The sequence below is a fragment of the Genypterus blacodes genome, unplaced genomic scaffold (genome assembly GCF_046128005.1).
Source record: "Genypterus blacodes isolate CSIRO-AG114 ecotype Tasmania unplaced genomic scaffold, CSIRO-AGI_Gbla_v1 ptg000005l_1, whole genome shotgun sequence".
NCBI classification, from domain to species: domain Eukaryota; kingdom Metazoa; phylum Chordata; class Actinopteri; order Ophidiiformes; family Ophidiidae; genus Genypterus; species Genypterus blacodes.
This window is the reverse complement of record NW_027466819.1, coordinates 367,669-390,925: the sequence shown is the minus strand read 5'-3', so window position 1 is coordinate 390,925 and position 23,257 is coordinate 367,669. Positions and strand designations below refer to the sequence as shown.

The window sequence follows — 23,257 nt, the reverse complement described above, 5'->3', positions numbered from 1 at the left end:
CTTACCGACATTCGTGTACCAATCCACGTCTCCATGTGCGTGTCTCTATTTACGTCTCTGTTTGAGTGTTTCCTGTCTGCGCTGCAACAATCAGCAATCATCTACGGACCCCTGCAACTCTGCTGGGCTGGCCTGTCAGCGCCTGTCCAAAAACATCTCAGGTTGATTTGTTTTTGATATTATTTTATACAATTCAAAAGGCTGGTTGGCTACTTATTGCGCTCTTATCTTGTCGTAATTTCTGTGGCAGTGCAGTATATGTTTGTATTTTTTACTTTTTAGCGAATCTAATAACAAGCAGTAAGAAATGGGACTTTGCTCTATGTTTTGACTATCGGCAGCCTACAACAATTAATACTACAAAGTGATTTTAAGTAAAAATAAAGTGTCGATTGATATGATTTTAGTTTAATATTTTAATTATTTTCAACAAAAGAGTGCATATTAGTCAATACTGTACAAAATAAAAGGAATTAAATTATACTGAAAGGAAGAAAGTCAATTCAGATTGGTCGACCCACAGTCTGCTCAAATCCAAATAATGATCCAGAGTTGGTGACAATCCACCAAACAGTGCAACAGGCTCTCTGCTTCTCCTTACATGAAACTAAACAAGGCAATTATGAAGTATGTACAAATGCATAGAGATTGTATTCAAGCAATACAGTTTATCATAAGAGGATGCATAGAGGATCCACACATAGCACATAGTCAGTGTCACCCAAAACAATAATTCATGCTTTCAGACGGAGCAAATGCAATTAGTAAATGCTGGATGTCTAAACCATTTAGAAAAAACAGGAAGCACAGTGTGACTTCCTTTTACAGTTGTGTAGAAAAATTGTTCTGGGAGTTTTCCGTACCAGTGCTGTAAACAAATCGTTGGCTTGTGAAGAAATGAAATCTGCACATTTGCACACGGAGACAACGATTTGATCTACAGGATATTGATTGATGAAATGCATAAGAGTGTGTGTGTGTGTGTGTGTACATGCATAGCAGAAGGTGAAACTGATAATTAGGAGAAACAAAATTCTGTCCCTTCATTAGTGCATTTGAAATTTGAGCAGCATAAACCCACAGCACAAACAACAGTCACGAGTGTATGTAGGCATTCCTGTGGAACTGTCTCACATCCCTGTCTCTGTCCCGATCTGTCTCCCTGTCCTTGTGTCTGTCTCGGTCTCTGCCATGGTACTGGTGGTAGTTGTGATGATTGTGCACAGGGTAGTGCTGGTTGTGGTGAGTCCGTGGCAGGTAATGCTGATGGTGACTGTGCTGCCGGTTGCGTTCGTTGTGCTCCTGTTCATAGTCTTCCCTGGCTGTGTGTGGCTGGCTGTTACCGCGGTGACGCTGCTGTTGTTGTTGGTGATGGTGGTGATGGTGATGATGGTGATTGCCGTTACGATGGTGGTGGTTACGGTCCCTGTGCTGCACCGCGCGCCTGCGGTCGTAGCGCACCTCCTCCTCCTCCTCCTCTTCCGCCATCTCCTCCCCTCTCTCCTTAGGCGGATGCCGGTGGGTGTCCCTACTTGACTGAGCCTCCGCCGCTCCGGACGCTTGGTTGTGCTGACTGTGTCTGGGGTGCTCCGCGCTATGGTGGTGGTGATGGTGATGGTGGTGATGGTGGGAGTGTTGGGGTCTCTTTGGTTCAGTCCTCAGGAGCCTCTCTCCCTCCTCCCTTTGGCCCTGCTCACCCGGCGGCTCCTGAGCTGAGTCTGCAGGGGGGTCCTGGTCTAAGTGATTCTCATGGGAGCCCTTCCTTTTGGGGTCTGTTGACTTCCTGCTTTTCTGCTCATCCTGGAACAAGAAGATACAATGAATAGCTGTGTAAGTTCTAAGCTCTAATTAATGAATCCTCAGTTCATCAGACAAAGTGTATTGGGCATAATTCAGCTTCGACCAAAGTTTGAATGTACTTCACTCACCACAGGTGGAACTACCTCATTTCAGCATCTGCATCTCCCCAGTAGAGTGGAATGAGGAGAAATGAGATGAGAATGTGGCATGAATGAGTGAAGCTCTTTAGATCACTACTCGACCCAATATCTCACCAATATGAAGTTGAGAGTTTTCGTTCTCAATGAGTATGAGTTTTTAATATTTTTGCATTTCTAACATGACAATGGGAGGCAATGGGCAATGGACAATGGGCGTACAGATGAGTTGAGAGTATGAAACCTCATTGTGTGTGTGTTTCATGTACCGGTATTGCTGTAGGCTTAGTGGGCAGTGTGTTCTCTGCCAGCTGTGCCACCATGGCATTGGCAGGCTCCATCTCTGGTGGATGTGTGGCTCTCCAGTACGACTCCAGGTATTCCGCTATGTGCTCACAGGCATCGGTCAGCTGGTTCTCATCCAGGATGGCGTCGAACATTTCCTACAGTACAGAGACATTGAGAGTAAAACAACTAAAGAAACGATCACCTGTAACAGAGACTTTTCTCTTAATTCTCTACTCCAAAACTGTCTTTTCTGATTTCATTTACTTTCCCCTGACTACTTTCTGTTAAACAAGACTGCAATTTCCACACAAAGGCCACCAGATGGCACTCACCGGTGGGCATTGGGCGAGCTTGTCCGCCGCCACTAGCTGGACATTGAGATGTTTGGTCTGCGATTTCCCCCTTGTCTTGATCAGCCTGGTCAACACCTGTAAACCAAGAGTGACAAGAAGGAGGAGAGAAAGAGGAGCAGCAAAAGAAAGAGTGTAACAGGAGCTCCGGTCATTTCATTGAGTAACATGAGGACATACAAAGCATATGTGACTTTTGAGCACACGTTGATGAATTGTTTACCTTTGGTGAAGAGATCTTGACATAGATCAGGATGGGAGCCAAAGAGGTCTTGGCCACTTGGAGAGGGTGGTTGACTGTGTCTGCGTCCAGGACTACCAGCTGCATGCTACGGGCCAGCTCGAAGATCCGCTCCACTTCCCCCTGAATCAGGGCTGAATCAGAGTCACACAGAGTTCATACCTTTGCTTAACGCCTCTGACATCCAGGGAGTGTCACCACAGACACACTTCCACGAAAACAAGACGTCCCCACTCACAAATTATAGTTTTACTGTGTTTAGACTGTGTGCTCAGAATAGAAGGGGACAAATAAATAACGTGTAACTTAAAACAGTGGCTGATCTGACAGCTATGAGGCAACAAGCTGGGATGTGCAAACACAGAAGAGCCAACAGATAGTTCAGTCATACGTACCAGCATTGTCTGGGATGAGAGAACAATGAGGGAGACAAGAGACAAAACCAAGTAAATCTTCTATTAGACACCCATTCCTTCTCCTAACATAAAGGACACTTCATATAAAAAGAGGATTTGCCACTTGGATTGAACGCATTTCAGGCTGTGTACCTAGATTGGAGCGAGTGTTCGTTCGGTCAATTAAGGCCTTTTTCCCAGGGTTGTTGAGTATGGAGCGTTTAGCCAGAGAGATGTCTGCTGTGACCCGCGTAATAGTTATCCTAGAAGAAGAAAAACAAAACATTATACAGATGTGAATACATGTTTCAACAGTTACCGGAATTGCGTGAGGGAGTGATTTGAAGGAATTCAATCAGAACTTACCTGCCTTCAAATCGATGTTTTAAATAGTCAAATAGTGCTTTTTGCATCATATCTGTCACCTGTGAATTGAACACAACGTTTATGCTTACAGAAATCCTGAACAGCACAATCAGAAACAGGATTCAGAGCGTAATTCTATTTGACAGAACTTTCCATCAGCACCCAGAGGATCTTAACATCATTAACGGGATCTTAATCATTAATTAAAGTGTGTGTGCGCGGCTGGCTTACATCTAAGCCCTTCAGCGATGGCCCCATTAGAATCACAGGGCGCATTGTAGGCACGACATCATACATGGCCACCTGCTCCCCCTACAACCAAGGAGAAGAAAGACACTTTAACCAGCAAACATCAGATTACACTGTGATGCTTGACTATAAAAATTCAGGAACAAACTAAACACATGATGGAAACTTATGCCACGGATTGACATAACAAGACCTTAATTTATACAATATTTATAATGAGAACGATTGGAAGAAAACAGATATTAACTGACTTACCGGTTTCTTTTTCACCTGCTGATTAGCTGTTCACAGAGAAGGAGGGCAGAGAAATCTATAATAAGCCGATCAATTTCCAGAAATATCACATATGTAAAAAAAAAATGAGTACACACTGACCTTGTGAAGGAGGGGTGTATTTTTTTGAATTCATGTCTTGAGCTGCTTGAGACGCTGCTTTACTGTGACACAAGAAAGATGTGATTAGACACTTTGGGAAGAGTAATATGCAATATGCCCGAGCAATACTGTCGCCCTTCCAAAGATCTGAGGGAGGCATAATAGTGGATCACTTTAGTATCTACCATATAATACCTATATAAAGATTATAAAGTAAAATCCCTCGAGCCGACTCAGCACAAAATGTGCCAAGAGCGGCAACATTTCCACGTCCTCTACACGAGCTCCTCTCAAGACTAAATCCTCCTGGTGTATTGTGGGAGGAAACGCAGCCTCATGAGAAATCAGAGAGGAATAATTCTGCTATAATAAATACTGACATTCAGGATCTTTTTTTTAACTATCGATATTGTCTTATACAGTTTTTATTTTGTAGGTACATACCTGGCTAAGGCCTTGGCAGCTTTCCTGGCCTGGACCTCTCTTCTGATGAGAATGGTCTCCAGATTGACCGGACTGGGGACAAAGCCCACCACAGCATCCTCCTTCACTGGCCGGCCAATCCACCAGTCATTGTTGAACTTCTAATTGAATAAATTAGGGGGGGGGGGGAGCATCAATCAATTCTTCATTCACAGGGCAGCTTTAGACAATGGTGCGCTAAACGCCTTATCGACTAAAACCTTTGCAACACCTCCATCTAAATGTGATCCAGTGAGTCGGTTTCAAACCTCTTTGACGTGTATGAAGTCTCTGGCCTCGAAGTTGACGGCCTGGCCGGGCACAGGGACGTTGTCGTCATCTGCTGGTGTGTAGGAGAAGTTGCAACGCACCGCAAACGCCACAGGCTTGTACTGGGGACGCAGCAGGAGGACATTAATGCCACATTATCACTGCAAATGGATATCTCAGGTGTATTTACCTCTACAGATCTGTATACCTGTAGTTGATGTGGTGGTTAGAGGTTTGAGTCAAATCTTTATATGAGCAACAGGTGATGATACTGGTTTTCAATGTCAAACTAAAACACAACCAGCACGACATCAAACAGCCATCTGTGCTCCTTTAAAGGATCCATGGAACAGGACTGATGTTAATGTGGTAAATGACCCATAGACTTCTAACATCGCAGTATCTTCAACAGAGCTGTTCATATTCTTATGATGCAAGCATAATAAATACAGTTTATATTATAATTATGGTGTGTGTGTGACTTTGTGTCTGTGTATGCATGCTGTGCCTGTATACTGTGTGTGTGTGTGTGTGTGTGTGTTTGGTATGTACAGTGTGTGTTCTGTAGTTTCCTGCATTGTGCTATTTTTAGCTGCCGAAACAGCTCTGCAGGTTATTTAACAGCTTGGGAATGATGCAGTGTGACCTTTATAAAGACAGTAAAAGATGATGAAGTTGAGTTTAAACGGGGACTTAACACATCACATATATTTATCTAATGTCCTACAACTACACTCATAAACATGCATTACTTTAGAATGAGGTTTGTGTCAAACACGGCGCCGTTTGTCGAGCCTGACAAAACCACTTCAGGTAAAATATCTTTCATGCATCGCCCCGGCAGCTACATGTCTCCTCCTCTTCCTCCTCCTGTTTTGTTATAATCCTATCACAGTCAAATGTCAGCGTCGTGCTGATCAAGGTGCTAATTACTCCACTCTGCAAAGTTTGGGCTGTGAGCGTCAGCGTGGTCAGCAGGGGACGAGTTGAGTGTGTTTGCCACATTAATTAGGGAGCACCGACGGGAGCGCATTAAGTCTGTGGGGGCGCATTTAATTCAATATTCAGTGGAATGTGCATCAGCAGGTGCTGCTTAAAAGACAGAGAGGGGCAGAGACTCGTATCTGCTGTGATACTTTCAAGTGTAAATGACCTTCATGGCCATCGTGCCTACAGGAAAACAGCCCCGCCTTCTTTACGCATGTACAGGAAGTCACAGGAACGCCTTGATGGCTCGTGTCTGAAACTTCAGTTACACTTCATGTCAACACCATAATGGAATTGAGCTGAGAATCTTTTGTTACTTGTTGTGGGGATTTTACTGTCTGTTAAACGGTCGTGTTGCTGTACTGTAGCATCCATAATGCCTCCTCTGTCTGTGAGTGTGAGTCATTTGCTTTATTAATCAAAGTGTGCAGGCGTGATCACAGCGTGGGAGCTTTAACAGGCAGAATGGACAGACGCCGTGGAACTAAACAGGAGCTCTGAGCACCACTGATTGGTGATTTCCCTCATCACACAGATTCCCTATAGTCTAACATTAAAGTTGGCCTAGTGAACTGCCGGAATATCAAACTGCACTTTTCAGTCAGCTGAACAAAAGGGCCCGAATTCATTCAATAACTGATATCCTTCATTATTCTCGTCCAGACATTCAGCACCTGAGGGGATAAGAGGGATGAAGATTGCGATGACTCATTTCAATAGCAGAATATTGCTGGGCTGATACGACGTGCTGCCGTCTGTTTCCCGAGTGTGTGATGTAATGGTGTCCTTGAGAGCAGCCGGTCTGAAGAATGAGTGTGTCAGGGGCATGTGTGAGGGGCATAGGGGGTGGGGAGGTGCGGTGGTCGTTAGATACTGAGTGATACCTTCGCCTTCTCCAGCTGCACCTGGGCATTCCTTTCCTCGACAACGTCCGAGTCCCTGTGTTCTCCCTGTGGGTGGGGATGGGATAGAGGGAGAGAGAGAGAGAGAGAGAGAGAGAGAGAGAGAGAGAGAGAGAGAGAGATCATTATGCCTTATCAACAATTGTAAAACACTCAGGCGATTTTTTTATTTATTTATTGGCAGATGGAGGAAAAATGGAAAAAAAAAACTTGAGGCTGTGGACACAAAAATAATCATTTGGAGTCACTAAGCAGTGCATCACATCATGTCATCATCCATCTCACAGGCAGGAAGCACCAACACACACAGTCACACTGGAACACTGCATTTTGGAATTGTACAAAACACTGTGAGTGTATTGAGATTATTTCAGCCTGTTTTCAATAAAATCATCAAAAATAAAAGGATGCAAATGTTTTATTTACTGATGAATTCCTTAACCCCATGATTTTGGCTCTAATTCAAACGGCTCTAAATACATCTTATGACCTAAACACACAACCATCCCTAATCAGGTCCTCTTCATTATTGTTCCTTTTCCTAGAACACTGCTGGCTGTAATTTTCAGGAAGTGGCATTTTGGATCCCTCCTGGGACCTCCAGGTTTATGCTCCATGTGTCCCAGAGATTAGATTGTCCTCTCAAAGACACGGTAATTAATGCCCTCTGTGTCATAGCCAGGAGGTGCTCAGCCTCTCTCGCGTCAATCTAGCACTCAAGACACACACTCGCATCCCAAAGTCACAAATCAACTCTCTCCTTGCAGACCGTCTGCAGCTCCCTGATGCATTTTAACAAAGCGACACGGCTGAGTCCTCGCTAAGTCTCCAACTTTGCTGGGTTATTGGAATTGATGAAATGCCACATTCTAACGCACCCACGCTTCACTTTATTGTTGTTATCTGGGGCGCTAAGCAATGGCCTTTGAAGTTAAACTCAGGCTTTAGAAAGAGTCGAGTGAAATGTGCATTTTTTTCCCCTGCGTCAGACACCGGATCAGGCGGGCCTTTACCCTCCACAGACTGTCCTTTAGTCATCACACTGAGCTGCACGCCACAAGGAAAACACTTTGACAATAATGGAATGTGCAGCATGTAGTTACCAGGCTGCTAGTTGTTGTTGTAAATCTTTAGCACTATAAGACTCAGCTTTTAATAGCATGTATCCTTAAATGAAGAGAAGGGAGAGAGGGAGAGGACATAGGAGGTGAGATAGAAGACACGAGTAAGGAACGTAGTCAGCAACACGAAACATGATGAAGGAGGACGATTACATTATATAAGGGACAATAAGAGAAATGTGAAAATCAGGTCACAACAACAGTATAACTGATAAACTATTAAATGGTAGCAAATTAGGGATGTAATGAGAGGGCAGCGTGTGGAATCCATTCAAGGGAAATAAGAAAAGTGGTACGTGTCCGCTGAGTGTGTGTGTGTAGACTCACATCCATCGATTTTACACACAAGAGCTGAAACTGAAATGATGTGAAGTGCCACCATGAGGAGGAAATTAGAGCCGAGGAAGAACTTCTCTCCCTGGGGCAGAATTATGCTCTGGCGTGTGTGTGAGTGTGTGTGTGTGTGTTTGTTTGTTTACCCATGGCTGGTGTAGACATCTGCTCACACAGCACCCACCTCTCCTGCGAGCCAATGTCACCCAGCCAATGGTACAAAACGCCCACGCTGAATGATTAAATAATGTGACGCCAGCAAGTGCAGGTGACATGGAGACGCCTGCTGTCTAGCACCCAGAAAACTAGAGAAAGGTTCAATTTAGGGTTTTCTCCTTCCTGTGCTGAGTGCTGAATACTCTCCTCTAAAGCTGAGGAAAAACCCTGGACTGCCTAATTATGAGAACAGTGAAAATTACTTAATTTTTCATGGTTAATGATTGCCAATATGAGGCTCCAGGGCTATATTGGCGAATCAGTGGTCTAATATAAATGTTTACACTGTGTGCTATGGCAGATTTTGTGACATTAAAAAGCTATTAAAATGTGCCCTTTAACAAAATAATAATGATCCAATTCTATGCCAAAACAAAAAAAATCTCACATTCCTCCATTTCAGCACTCCCCCCCATCCATCCTTCCTTCCTTCCTTGCTTCCTTAAAGGAAGCTTGAGGACGAGGCCGCGTTCAAAGTGCTACCTGCTACCTGAAGGTGACCTCTCCCTCTGCCGCTCAGACAAGTTAACGCAGCTCTGTCCTCAAACGAATACATCGGGAGAAAAGCATCTGATTGGACCGGTGGACGCTAAACCGTCGCTTAACCCAAATAATCAAAGCCACTGAGTCACCGGCGGCCAGCTGGCGAGCCTGGAGCGTCCCACGCAGATGGACACAAATAACTGAAGTCTGTCTTTTATTCATTTATTCCAACTCTGAAGTATTTACCACTTGGATTATATTATCCTAATGAAACCTTGCTGAGCACGACAGCAGATATCTGCATTATGACCACGTGCATCTGAAAACGTGACAGATTCTACTTTATTTGTAGAATTATGAGAAGAGCTCAAGAGTTCAACTTGTAGTCGTCACTAATAGAGTCTAGATGAGCTGCTTCTTCCTGTGGCTGCGCCTGATATCAAGGCAGAGATGTGGATATAAATACATGATCACGAATAGAAACAGAGGTCATTGGTCCTTGATGTAAAAAAAAAAAAGGTTTACGAATCTTTGATATTAGTTAAATATAGTCAAATGTTCCAGTGTTCTGCTCCAGAGGTCAATCAGTCAGACATCACAAGTTGCCAGATGATCAAACAGGGACACAGATCCAGAGGTTTGCCTTTGTTTACATCCTGGAAAAGGTCTTAGGAATAATGACAAAAAGAGCCTTTGTGCTCACAAAAAGACAATCAGTGGCTACGAGGCTATAAAGGCATAAATGATAAAAAATATCAGACAAAAGGGAAAGGAAGTGTTTGTGATGACATTCATCATTACTAAGCCACTGTCAATGGAATCGCTGAAGAACAAAACAATCCTCAGATTCATCCCTCCGCCCTGCACGCATGAAGATATCTCGTTAAGAAATCCTTCCTTCCACGCACTCCTCCGACAACTGGAGACGTGTTTCTATGGAAACCAACGAATGAAATGTGCAACCTAAGCTTAAATAACTCCTCCTAATGAAATCCCTCTCTCATTGTGAACTGTAAGCCCCGACTCATCTGAAAAATGTGCAGGAACATCCTCCTTCAGTCGTCTTAGCCTCCAAAAACCAGCCAGAGTGTTTGTAAAATCAACGACATCCTTGTAGATTAAACGAAACAACCGCGGCAATGTTACATCTCTAGGTCAGCGGGGTCAGCCTGGCAACGTTCACGGCCAAACTCATCATTCAGCAATCGTAAACGCAGGAGCACAGATTTTAATTGTTTGTGTAAGAACAAGTGACGCAGGACATAAACATTTTATTAATCACATTTGATGGATCCTCTCTGATGTGAGATGTGATATTAAAGACTGATATCGGTCCCTCATTGGCACCACTGGTCTGACTGAGTGACGTCAGACGTATGTGCGGCTTCCTGTCATTAGTTAATGTCATTAGTAAGCTAAATAAGTCTAAACCTCTCCACAGCAGCTCTGCAGCATCCAGATATCTGTGCCACCTTCAGCTTACAGCAAGGCGACAACCTGCCAGACTCAAGCAAGCGGCACAAGAAGGGAAATATAGAGACGTTGGCACCGTCCGGCCTCACACAGGGTTCTACAGGATATTAACACTGGTAACCATCGACTACTAGAATGAGGAGAGAACAAAGCAAATTAGGTTTGGAATGAACAAAGTGACACTGAGGCAGCTCGTCACTCACACATCAGCTCAGTCCATTCAAACTCCAGCACAGTGATAATGACAGAACCTTCATTCTCAATTACCTTTAAAAAGGTTAAACGTTCCAACACCTGAACTCAGCAGAGAGCCATTTCTCCAATGTGCGAAGGCGGGAAAGTTGCTCATTCAACCCTGACTGACACCCGTTTATGAAACTCTATACGCTGTTATCATCACTAATGCATTACGTGCCACGACGCCGCCCTGTGTACGGCGTATTCCTGGCCTGTTTTTAAATGGAGTCGGCGTGGGAACGTTGCCAGCCCGTTTATGAAGTTTTTCCGCATTAATTTGGATGGCTGAGTGATGGATGTGAGGGCGGCGGGAGCCAACGCACTCAACAAACTGATGGGGGGAGGCCGGGTGTGTTCTTACAGAGGGACTTGACCCGCTGGACGGGGTCGCTGACGGTAGGACGGTATCCAAACTCCTGTCAGTCATGGCGAATATTTTCCTACGCTCACCACAGTGTGGCTGGACGGAGGAGAGAACACCGACTGATTTCCTTTAGCCATAGTGCACACATGTTCCAGTGCATTCTGCTGATGCTCTCTTACAACGAAGACTTATGAGCTCCATTGAAGTATAACTGGGGAGCTAGGGTGGCTTGAATCTCGCTTCTTAAACAATCTACACCATAAAACATTGCGGTCTGTGGAGCAGGTCGCCGACGTAATTGTGATTAATTTCCTGTCGGACCTCCAGTCGGCCGGAGTTTCTGAGCTCTCGTATTCGCAAATTCGGAAAATCTGCTTTTTCTGTTGCTGAGGATGTGTGAAACGTTGTCGGGCGGCTCCTTTATCACCACCTTTAGCTCTTACCATCTAATTATTCCTCCCTGCAATGAATTCTTTGCAACTCTGTCTCTTTCTCACACTGAGTTCATTTGCATGCAGCGTTGGCTCACATTTCTCCAGGCTCTGTCTAATCAGTGGCTTTGCATCATCTGTCTAGAGGAGACTGGCATGGCGCCCTCAGCCCGTTCCCGCCACAGAGCCGGTATGGCCGCGCTGGCACCGCCACCTTTACTTTGGCACCAGTCACAGCCTGTGGAGATAAAAGCTGCATCACAGCCCCGTACGTCTCCAATTATAGATCAAATGTGGCAGCCTACCGCAAAAAACATCATTTATCTTTATATGTTAATAAAGGATTCATCAATATTGTACATTAGCAAAGAATCCAAATGTGGTCAGGCACAATAAAGAACATTTATCATCGCTCTCGTTCATTATGAGTGAATGATTAAACCATCCACTACTTCAAGGAGATTTTTTTTACAAATCTGGCAGAATATTAGAGGGAAAAACGGTGAATACTTAAGAATCTAACAGCACTATAAACTCCCTGCCCTCCACCTCTCTAGGCATGATTGTCTCTGTGTAAGGAGATTAAGATAGCATGTGTCAATCCTGGTTTTAGAGAGAGAGAGAGAGAGAGAGAGAGAGAGAGAGAGAGAGAGAGAGAGAGAGAGAGAGAGAGAGAGAGAGAGAGAGAGAGAGAGAGAGAGAGAGAGAGAGAGAGAGAGAGAATGCAAACTCCTCGGAGACAGTGTGTGTGTGTGTGTGAAAGTGTGTGTGCCACCTTCCTGACAGTCATCAGATAGAGATAACACCAAAATAAAAACTCCATTTATATTCTCCAAAGCCCATATTGACTCGTTCACCAGGGCCCAGTCGCAGATCTTATAACATCTTATTGATTGTGGATTATGGATTGTGAAAAAACATCCCTACGCCAACCATTGCTGTTATGATCGTTTCCCACGTATGCGCCGCTGACATTAATGAAACATCTCCATCACTGTGTCACTTTCCTGGAACACTACAACACAAATAAGCTGCAAAACAATCAGATCATAGAGTGTGACATGCTCCTGATCCATCCCTGTTATTACCTGGACCTTCCCAGACACCTACAGTGAATTGCTCCACTTCCTGCCAGGGAACAGAGCAGGTATCTGGATGTAATGCGCCACTCACAGCTACTAAGAGGCTTTTCCTATTCTGGGTAACGAGCAGCGGGACAGAACTGACACTGAGGAGGCAGGAGGCCGTTCTGACTGTGCAAAGTCTACACATGAAGCCATCAGTACTGCTTTAATGCCTTTAGTGGTGAAATTCCATCTTGCAGTCAAACAGTTTTGTCATACAAATTAACTTGCAGAACGATGTGGGCGAGTATAAATAAATCATAATCATATTCCCTTCTGTCTGTGGTGAGAAGGATTTATTTTAGGAGATCACTTCTGCACTGACGGCTTGTATGTATTCTGCTGCTGTACACTGTGAAGCGCTTAGCTGTCGTCTACCATCAATAAATCAATACATAGAAGATACAATTTCTGTTTTCTAATTCTAGGCACAGCTGGGACCAAACACACTTCAGATCTGTGTGGATGTTCTGCAGCCTCATGGGCCTAAAATGCACGAGATGGAAAGTTCTTTGCATTCCACTAGTTATGCAACTACAATATACAAAGTACACACACACACACACACACACAGGGCATGATACAAGCGTGTGGACATGTATGCTTCTCATCTCTATCAGCCTTGTGCAATGATGTGGAAAGGCCCCACATAAGGATTAAGGCCCAGTGCAACAGATGGTGCATGCTGCTATTATTCATGCTCCACACACACACACACACGCACGCACACACACACACACACACACACACACACACACACACACACACACACACAATAATATTAAACATTTTACCCTTTTCTTGGGCGGCATGGTGTCAAAGACGCTTTGTTGTTGGTGTAGAAATCAGGTTAAAGTAGTTAAGCTTCACCTGTCTGCAGTGACTGAGACATGGAGGAGAAGTTCACCTGCAGGAATCAGCCCATAAATCCCAAAATGTCCTTGAACGTCACAAATAAAAAACAAGCGCGTAAAAACTAACGACTTTGCGCGTAAAATGTTTCCGCAAAAAAATGGCGTCGCGCAGGCACCGGCGGAGGCACCGCACGGCTGAGTGGCGTGACGGGTTTCACTTAAGTCCGAGTGTGTCGGTGTGTGTGAGTGTGTGTGTCGTTGCCCTCTGCTGGGGCATTAAAGGCTTATTTCCAGCGCGGAATCTGTTGCGCAGCGCGTCGCTCATGTGACCCGAAGCGCCGAACCAAGTGTGTGTGTGTGTGTGTGTGTGTGTGTGTGTCCAAGTGCGTAAAAGTGACTCGTTTGCTAACCAGAGATGGAATCGTCCGCTGTGTGTGTGTGTGTGTGTGATGCCATGCCATGTTGGAGTGTGTTCACCTGCACCAATGAGCGTGTGATCATGGATTTGTCCCTAAAAAAAGATCAAATACATGCAGTATGAATACAGTGTGTGTGTGTGTGTGTGTGTGTGTGTGTGTGTGTGTGTGTGTGTGTGCATTTATATCTGAAGTGTACAACAAAGTGAACATATGCACACTGAGCCCATGTGACCATTTTAGCAACTCATGTAGAAAGAGATTTAATCACAGAGGCATTAACACACACTAACACACACCGACAACTCTATGATGCGTGAACCCTCTCTCTCTCTCCCCATACACCAGTGCATACACGTGTTCCACTGCACATGTGCACTCACACACATGTAAACAAACATCTGTTCATAAGCCTCTTACAACCTCTCTCTGTGTGTGTGTGTGTGTGTGTGTGTGTGTGTGTGTGTGTGTGTGTGTGTGTGTGCGCGCTGCTGGGTCAGGAATAGGTGGCACGCAACACACATCTGCAAATCAAACTGTGTAATTATTTTCCTTCTCTGTCTGACAGTCAGATTGATGTCACGTGAACATGCAAACTCAGCACATTTTGGCTCCTCCCACTCACTCTGTGCTCACTGATTTGGATCTAATTGTTGCCTCCTGAGTCCTATTTTGTTAAATAGGATGTTTCAGTTGACCAGGCAGCGTTTTATTTCAGCTGGAGAAGAAGAAGCACCAAAGCGTTTGCAGAGCGCTGGACCGGGGGAAGAGGAAGGCGTCCTGAAGAGACATGAACACAACAGAAACAGGCCCTGCAATCTGATTTAACCCCAAACCAAAACCAAAGCCTGCATGTCATCACTGCAGAGTAAAGCTCCGAGATGATCTGAACACCAAGCAGCCAAAGATACCAACATCCAAAGCCGACAAGCAAGACACAAACGTAAAAGCACTCCAACTGAACTCCCATTATCCTCCACAGCTCCAGTGTCCATCACACCTCCACTACTCACCCAGGAGACATTTTTGTTCTTTGCAACTTTCGGCATTGGCTCGCTTTTGGAGAAGGATGAGAGCGGATGAGAGCGGATGAGAGCCAGACCGTGATGCCCTCGGCGTCCTCACACCCACAGACGCCCAGACCACCTGAGCAGCAGCCAGTCCAGCATGGAGACGGGCTACATCATTCTCTCACCAGGTAAATGTTACACATGCCTGGAACCTCGCCTAAACACGCTGCGCAAAAATAGACTCGATGAGGAGGAGGAGGAGGAGGAGAGTGTGAGAAGAGGAAATAATTCCAAAAGCGCTGGCGAGTTCAACTGCCAGGCGGTGAAACAGAACATGCAGAAAAGTCCCTTCAGCTTTTGTCCTCTTCAACCTTCCTCATCTTTCTGTGTGCACACTTTGGGTTCATAACATGTTTGGACCCCTGCATGAATACGCAGCCAAACATCTGGCTGATGCCCCTCCTCTCTGATGCTGGAGGCTCTCGCCAGCAAATGGCCCTCTCCCGCCTCACTAACATCTGGGAGAGGAGGGATTGAAAATAGGGGAGAAAAGGAGGGAACAGTGTCCAATGAGTGAGAGGAGAGGGAACATAATGAGAGGAGAGATGATGGAGGGAGAGTGGGAGGATGGAGGCACAGAGAGCATGAGGAGAAGGGGACAGAGAGGAGGAGGAGGAGGAGGAGAGGGTTGGAGAGGAGCAGGGCACAGCAGGGCAGCACAGCTTGGAGGACAGGTTATCGATCCCTGACATGGTATCAAAGCAAAACACTTTGCCGGCCTGAATCCGTTATCTAAAATCAGAATGACCTCGAGAAGCTGACGTGGCAGACAGACAGACAGACAGACAGACAGACAGACAGACAGACAGACACACAGACAGACAGACAGACAGACAGACAGACAGACAGACGCAGAGAGACACATGCAGCTCATCATTTAGACTTTTCCTGTTTGTTGCATATATGATTTAGCTTGAGAGCCCCTCAGTGCTGAAGAGCCTCTCAGCCCCACACAGAGACTCTGATCTGCAGCCTCCTCAGGTAAAGGCAGAAACAGCCAGAGACAACAAGTCAATACCAACCACAGTCTGGTCCAGACCAGTTTGTTTACCAAATCCCCAGTATTTTGATTCAGCTTTGTAATCGATGTGTGTGCTGGCTCTGTGTGGATCGGAGCTCCCTGAAGATGCGTCTGATAGCAGTGGGCCAATAATGGAAAGGAGTTCAAAGCAGCAGGAATAGAACTATGAATAAAGCTGAAACACATTTCACCCTGCCTTATTGTGAATATAAAGCTGTGATTAGATCAGATTACATCATCATGGTTACACTGTAGCATTGCTAAATCTCTACATTTCTTACGCAGCTAAAGCAGATTTGCTCACTTGCGTTTCTAAAATCATGCAGAATCCCAAAAAGAGTGAAAACCAAAAGCTCAAAAATAAAAAATCATTCAAGCAAACAAAATCCATAGTCCACAGTGTAAAATCTGAGTGTGACTGAATACATTTAGAGGCTTATCTTTCCTTTGCATTCGCTTTAAGACGAGCAGAAGGGAGCGTCCAGGATTTGAGGAAAACCGCCAAACATAACAATCTCAGAAATCATATTCATTCATTTTACTTCAGGCGGTGTGCAATATGTCCTGTTTGCATAATAGAGGTGAACCGATGGGCCTCACACACTCACACACTCATACCCTCACACCCTCAACTGCAGGCTCAACTGTCCGCACATAGCAGAAACGATAATCCAGCTCTGTCTGAGAAACACACCCGCAAAGGTGAAGATTTAAATATAAATGTAAAGATAATGTGTTGGGTATGAGGTTAGACAAGGAGGTCCAGGTGTGTATTGTGCCAAAGCAGAGGTGCATCCAAGAGGGAATGGTTCTTATGAACCATCGCTTTGAATTTCAGCGCTGACAGTGTATAGTTGGCAACATCATCATCATCACACACACACACACAGAGAGACACAAACACATAAACACACACACACACACACACAAACAAAATGGATGAGTAATAAACTCTGACAACATTTGGCAGAGACACAACGACAACTTATCGTCCATTTTCTAAAGCTAACTGGCCCTTAATAAACAATAATAGGACTTCAATTCCTTTATTTAGGAACAATTTATGTTTTTTCTTCTATTAAACTGCTGTAACCTTCGTTTGTCATTAAGAACAGTTGTGTTTTTTAATATGGATCTTTGTATGGCCCCCTATCATGGAATTAATGCCATGTAATTGTTTATTTTTTGTGAGATCGGTGTGTTACCTTTGAAGAAATTGATGAAAACATTGAAAAATACGTGAAAAATGGGTTAGAAAGCATCGCTACGTTTTGTCAAAATGGATTCAGATGAGGCGAAAAGAGTGTTAGTGGTGACAGATGACAGGACAGACAGGCAGACAGACGTGAGGGGTGAGACTGAGTCAGCGTGTCGTCCCTCCTCGCTCCTGTCTGACATTGAGAGGACAGCAGAAGCTGCACCTGTCTGTCCTGTCCCTCACTCCTCTCCTCCTTCAGTCTGACGGGATCAATGGCGCGAGAGAGACAGCATCCGCACACACACACGCGCGCACACACACACACACACACACACATACACATACACATACACATACATACATACACACACACACACACACACACACACACACACACACACACACACACACACACACACACACACACACACACACACACACGCGCGCAAACGCCTCAACTTTCAAGTTCACAGTCAGGGAGCTACAGGACTGAAGTGTCGACAAATATCAAATCAAGCTGTTGCCTCGGGAAACGTTAAATCCCAATTGCGGTATTTGAGCTCGTTTTCAATAAGTGGCAGTGATGAGATCGATACAGAGAGACACTGTCTGCTCCGAAGGTCCCTGTAGAAAACTCACAGGCAGTTAGACCTCCAGCAAATAGTCTGCACGGACACCTTCACAGCTGATAACAGGTTGCAAGCTTGTTGTTAGTGCACACTGCGGACGCAGAGGAGCAGAATTCTGGCACAAAACATGAATGGACGAGCCGGAGTATACAAACATGGACGTTGCATCTCAACCAAACGTCTACGCTGTTCCTATAGGAGTGAAAGAGTGGTGCTGTGACGGTCACTTACATAGGTGGACTGCACTCTCCGCCAGTGTCCCAGCCCACAGCAATACATCAAGACATCCAGTTAAGGGAGGAGGAGAGTGGGGGAGACAGGCTGCTGGAGTCCTTTGGGGGGTTGTTTCAGGCCAGCGTCACACACAGGAGATCCTCATGGCACAGGAGATCCACGTGAGCCCCCCAGGCAGCGAAGACAGAAAGGAGAAGAAGAAGAAGAAGAAATCTGTGAGTCCAAACTCTTAAGTGCACACTTTCTGTCAGGGAGGATCAGCAGCTGGGGTTTGTGGTGAGGTGAAGTTCCTCTGATCTGATGTTAGGAGACAAGGGGGGGCAGCGTGATCCTGAACGCCTCACAGCATCTCGTGTGAGAAGATCCCGGGGACTCTCTCTGAGGCATGCATGCGGTCTGGTTTGCAGTCAGGTGTGTGTGTGTGTCTCTGTGTGTGTGTGTGTGTGAGCGCCTCATCTCAGAAAGTGTGAATGGAGGTGTCCATCACCCATCCTGTGTTTACTCCTCCACTCACACTGCACCCTCCCACTCCCACAGCTCCCCCTCCCTCCTCTCCCCTCCACCTCCTCCTCCTCCTTGTACTGTCTTGGGAGTATTAAGTGAATGTCATTTTCTTCTCAGCGTGTCTCTCAGATGTATCCAATCAGAGCTGGAGTTGCCCCATGTCCATCTCGCCTGAATCGAGCCGGACCCCCACTCTGGCAGCCCACCCGGAGCGCTGTGGAACCAAGCCCCGATTCAGAGAGCTCTAAATTTCTGCGCGATGCATTGCTTCTTCCTCCTCAAAATCCAGCTTTAGCTCCTCCCAGCATCTCTCTCTCTCTCTCTCGCTCTCTCTCTGTCTTTCAATGTCTGTCTGTGTCCCCCTCCCTCCCTCTCGCTCTCTCTCTCTCTCCCTCTCTCCCTCGCTCTTGCTCTATCTCAAGGGTCCCTCTCATCAGGGGCGTTCCTGCTTACCTGAGTCACTCTTTACTCCTGTAGTGACAGTGTGGAGTCTGCAGTTGAAGCCCACTGCTCTCTCTCTCTCTATCCCCCCCCCCCTTTCTCCCTCTCTCACTGTTGCCATGCTAGAGCAGGTAACATTCGGCTAGCGCAGGAGACACACAGCCTGAATTCAAATGCGCCTCCAGCCCCAGCGATTTACAAAAGCCTCCACCCACCCCCCCACCCCCCGTCAATCTCTCTATCTGCCCTCTCTCCCTCCCTTTTTCCTTTATCAGTTGTGTGATTCCTCCTCTCTCCCTCTCTTGTTTCCCATGTTACCTTAACAGCAGGATAAAGAGGCTCCAGGGGATTCCGTTTCTGCTCAATATGCCAACTGTGAAGTTTAGTAGTAGATGAATAATTGCAATGCTGCTCAGCTTTACAGGAGGCATTCACGTGGATCACACACTCAAAACCAGGAGGAATACATGCAGGCTTTGGGCTGGTTGGGAGTAGTGGTGGTTCATTTTGAGCGTTGGGATAAAAAGGAATCTCTCCATGCTCCATGCACTGTGAAGAAGCCACAAGCTGCACCGACACTTCCTCGCAGATTACAGCATGAATCATTAAGGAGGAGAAGGATGATCATGGCTGTGGGGAAATTAAGGGATGTTAATTTTAGTTTTCATTAACAAGTTAATGAAAGCAGGCCGGCGCTGACACCTCATTCAGCCACAAGTGAATCTTACAGCCGAGCCCTGTGTCGTCTGTGTATCATCAATAATGTCTTTTACTCGTTCCTCCCTCTCAGTGTGGCGCTGCATTTTAAATGGAGTTACATTCCTCTTTGAAATTTACTCCATTTATCATCACAGATGCAGCCGGATGCAACTGCTCCTAACATTCTCCCTGCCTTCTCCCCCCCTGCTGTTTTGGCAATTCCCTTAAACACTTTGTCCCTCTGCCCCCGGCTCATCCATCAGAGGGACAAAGACCAAGACCGCTGGGTATAATTCTGTCAGAGCTGTCGTGGCGGAGGGCTTCGTGTTATAACATCTCTCTGCGGTGTCGCTGTGGCACTCCACATTGATACACAGACACACACACACACACACACGCACGCACGCACACACCAAGGTTACACTCGGTACTGTCGGTGGACTGGTTTGAACCTGCCCGGTGCCACAGGGCCAGAGATGTGAGTGAGACGCAAGTTTGTCACAGCCGAGGACGAAACAGTCATCAAAAATAAGCAAGACGGAGAGGAAATCTGATTATCTTAGTGTGAGATTAGATAAAGTATAAAGCTGAATAATACAATTGCAAGGGAAGTCACTGGTGTGTGTGTGTGTGTGTGTGTGTGTGTGTGTGTGTGTGTGTGTGTGTGTGTGCAGCAGCTAGAAGTAATTATACAGTAAACCTGCTGAAGTCTGAAGATCTGATAACAACACCCAGCTGCAGAGTTCAGAATGACTTTTTACAATACAAATATTTATAAATAGTTGATGCCATGACTCCAAAATTAAAAATAAATCTTTGCTTACAAGTTAAACAGGTAATTTATTTGTTTGGCTTTTTGTTAAATGATTGAAAGAATGAATTAAATAATCTTTTAAGCACATATACAGCAGATGAAAAGGAATGTCTTCACACACACGCGGTGCAGACACACAAAACTGTGAAACTAAATAAATGAGATATAAATAAATAGTATTCTGATTACAAAATATTTGACAAAAATAAAAGCATCTGGCTTTTTTTTTGTTCTCTAGACTTTGATTTGGGGCGAATCTGAATTTCTTTGCAGGCGTTGATATTCACAATTCTTTCCTCCATGTTTACCTGCTGCTGCTTCCTGCATAAACACCAATAAAACAGTCTCCTCCTCTTCAGAACAAGCTCCTCCTCTGCAATATATTCAGCTTAGTCAGGTATGTGAAGTAGATAAAAGTCAGGCTCACCAGCGCGTTTTTAAACACGTACAACAGCGGCGTTATGAAACCAAACACAGCAATCAGAGCTACCCGAAAGACAAGGAAGGGGAAATCCTGCAGAACCACTCCAGCAGTGGACAACAGGGGGTTCTGAGGGGTGATGATCATTCGGACAGCGGACAGGAAAGCCAGGATGTAGATGGGGAACACCCAGATTGAGTAGAAGACTCTCGGCTCTCCTGCCACTCTCAACAACTCCGCAGTATCCAACCAGAACAGGAAACTATCCACGAAAATCTCTGCCCTCCCGTCCCTGGCCCACAGAAAGCGCAGCGGGCCAGAGTAGGCTCGGGGCCGTGAGGATGAGGAGTACAGGTAGGCAGCGGTGGTCGTCTGCCAGCCGAGTGTTGGCCGGCTGGGCGTGCTGGTGTAGTCCCTCGCAGTCTGGTCCTGCGAGGCGCTGTCTTTCCTGGCCTCGGCCGGGCCGGGGGTCAAACCGTTCTGGCCTTTGTCAGGGCGCGGCTGGCCCGATACGGTGGTTACATGCTCCACGTGGGTGAGGATGGGGCTCGGCATCTCAAAGTCAGAGTCCAGGGGGTCAGCTGAAGATGAAGAACATTGAAACATGGATATAGTTTGTGTAACGCTCAGGATGATGGCAGGCAGGTCAGAGACTCACTTTGTCCAATCAGGCTGCATGTCCGAATCCTCTCTATGATGTCAACACAGATGAGAGAGACGAGCACCAAGGACACCTGCAGCTCGGTGAAGTGGTCGAACCTGTCCTTCCCATCCACCTGCACCTGTGACAAGGTGGGACAAACATAAACGTGAACGAAATACAAAAGACAAACACCTGCTTTCTAAATCTAATGAATCCATCATTTTATGAGCCATTAGGAAACACATTATGATCGCCCTTGACACAAAGGTAATACATCTTAGAGGTATACACAAAGTCATCACACACACATTTTCAGGACGCAGATCTGTATGTTATCTATGTCTCTGTGTGTGTGAATAAAGGAGTTTAGCACACGGTGTTGCCTTTGTGTTTAGAGTGGAGGAAGACATTAAGGTTTGGGTTAATGGCCAACTTGTTATGTTGACGTTGGGTTACTGAATACCTCAGACTGCTCGCTTTCAGTCTTGTGACTCGTGTGCAGGTTTCCGCTTCACTTGATTTATAACCGTGATGCTACGAACTTTCTCAGTATGAGCAGAGGAGATATTTGGGTGCAAACACGAGTAGCAAGCAGCAATCAAACTGAAAAGATAGTAAATAAGCTTGTGACAAACATTCTTTAGCTTTGGCAGTGGGCCGCGTCAAGTGTCACTCAGTGAATAATTATAGTGCGCTTAACGCATTCTCTTACACAAGGGGGTTATAAAATGAGCTTGTGCCACAAATGGAGCGTTTACAACAAATATGCCTCTTGAAGGACCCAACCCGAGCGTGACTGAGAACAAAACGTCAACAGATGCTTTTCCCTGACAAGAACAATCAGTCTTTATGACGTTACCTTGGAACTGGCTATTAAAATAGCAAAGCATGGTAATGGGCACAAGATGAGATACGCCAATGCTGTTGGTCGCCTGAAAAACAAAATAAGTGAGCCAGATTATCTGTTTATGTCACTGCTTTATGAGCTAATTCCCCTCTGGTTTTTAGTTATTCAGAGTAAAAACAGGAATTAGACAGAATTGATAAGATAATTCAGTCATTTGTATTTATTATCCAAGCAAAATAATCATCACTGCATTATTAATTGATTTGATATGTATTTGTGAGCTATTTCTATCTATTTTTCTGCCAAAACCCATTAGATTGAAGTCTGAAAAGTGGACATATATACACAAATTGTAACATTTTATCGAGAAACATTTATCACTCATAGTAGAGCTTCATAATTGTCAGCAGCTGTACTCACCACTGTGTGATCTCAGTGACGAACCTGCGCTTCTTCAGGATCACATATTTCAGAGGCACCCACACCAGCAAGGTCACAGAGGTCACATAGGCAACAGATGCCGCCACCACGAGCCAGTAGGCGGTCAGATTCCCTTGTTTCACATCGCGCATCAGGCGAGCAAACCTCTCCATGATCACAAACACGGGGACGCTAAGGGCGGCAAACTGCAGCAGCTCGTACAGGATGAGCTTCACCGTCTTTCCTGAGGGCATGATCTGCTGAATGATGACCTGATCCGTTATGTTTCTGGTCTGAACGCAGAGCTGAAGACGCTCACACTCGTCCCACGCGGAGGAGTGACGGTAGCAGGGCCATTGGACTCTGCACACTGACATTGCTTACTCTGCACTGGAGGCTGTATTGTTTTATTGCTGAGGTAATGAGGTGGTCACGCTCGCCT

General features: G+C 45.6%; 2 protein-coding genes across 2 annotated transcripts; both read right to left on the bottom strand.

The window, feature by feature from the left end:
- Positions 1-430: 430 nt before the first annotated feature.
- On the bottom strand, positions 431-18,546 carry cacnb2b (calcium channel, voltage-dependent, beta 2b). The gene is made up of 14 exons (XM_076147524.1): positions 18,024-18,546; positions 6,805-6,870; positions 4,933-5,055; positions 4,646-4,785; positions 4,202-4,263; positions 4,082-4,107; positions 3,809-3,889; positions 3,578-3,636; positions 3,365-3,474; positions 3,212-3,220; positions 2,799-2,950; positions 2,558-2,653; positions 2,207-2,380; positions 431-1,800 (listed from the first exon to the last, which is right to left on the bottom strand). The coding sequence occupies exons 1-14, from the start codon at positions 18,069-18,071 to the stop codon at positions 1,096-1,098; spliced, it is 1,851 nt and encodes a 616-aa protein (XP_076003639.1). The 5' UTR covers positions 18,072-18,546; the 3' UTR covers positions 431-1,095.
- Positions 18,547-20,326: 1,780 nt separating this feature from the next.
- tmem236 (transmembrane protein 236) lies at positions 20,327-23,069 on the bottom strand. The gene is made up of 4 exons (XM_076148387.1): positions 22,816-23,069; positions 22,408-22,480; positions 21,564-21,687; positions 20,327-21,486 (listed from the first exon to the last, which is right to left on the bottom strand). Exons 1-4 carry the CDS (start codon positions 23,067-23,069, stop codon positions 20,840-20,842), a joined length of 1,098 nt encoding a protein of 365 aa, XP_076004502.1. The 3' UTR covers positions 20,327-20,839.
- Positions 23,070-23,257: the final 188 nt, after the last annotated feature.

Excerpts from the sequence above, each read along its gene's own strand:
- cacnb2b (XM_076147524.1), bottom strand. The coding sequence starts at position 18,071 with ATGTATTGCTGTGGGCTGGGACACTGGCGGAGAGTGCAGTCCACCTAT. Across the intron at positions 4,264-4,645 it reads GCTGCCAAGGCCTTAGCCAG|TAAAGCAGCGTCTCAAGCAG; the intron begins GTATGTACCTAC and ends CTTGTGTCACAG. Across the intron at positions 4,108-4,201 it reads ATACACCCCTCCTTCACAAG|CTAATCAGCAGGTGAAAAAG; the intron begins GTCAGTGTGTAC and ends CTCTGTGAACAG.
- tmem236 (XM_076148387.1), bottom strand. The coding sequence starts at position 23,069 with ATGCCCTCAGGAAAGACGGTGAAGCTCATCCTGTACGAGCTGCTGCAG. Across the intron at positions 22,481-22,815 it reads GTCACTGAGATCACACAGTG|GCGACCAACAGCATTGGCGT; the intron begins GTGAGTACAGCT and ends TTTGTTTTTCAG. Across the intron at positions 21,688-22,407 it reads TTTTAATAGCCAGTTCCAAG|GTGCAGGTGGATGGGAAGGA; the intron begins GTAACGTCATAA and ends ACCTTGTCACAG.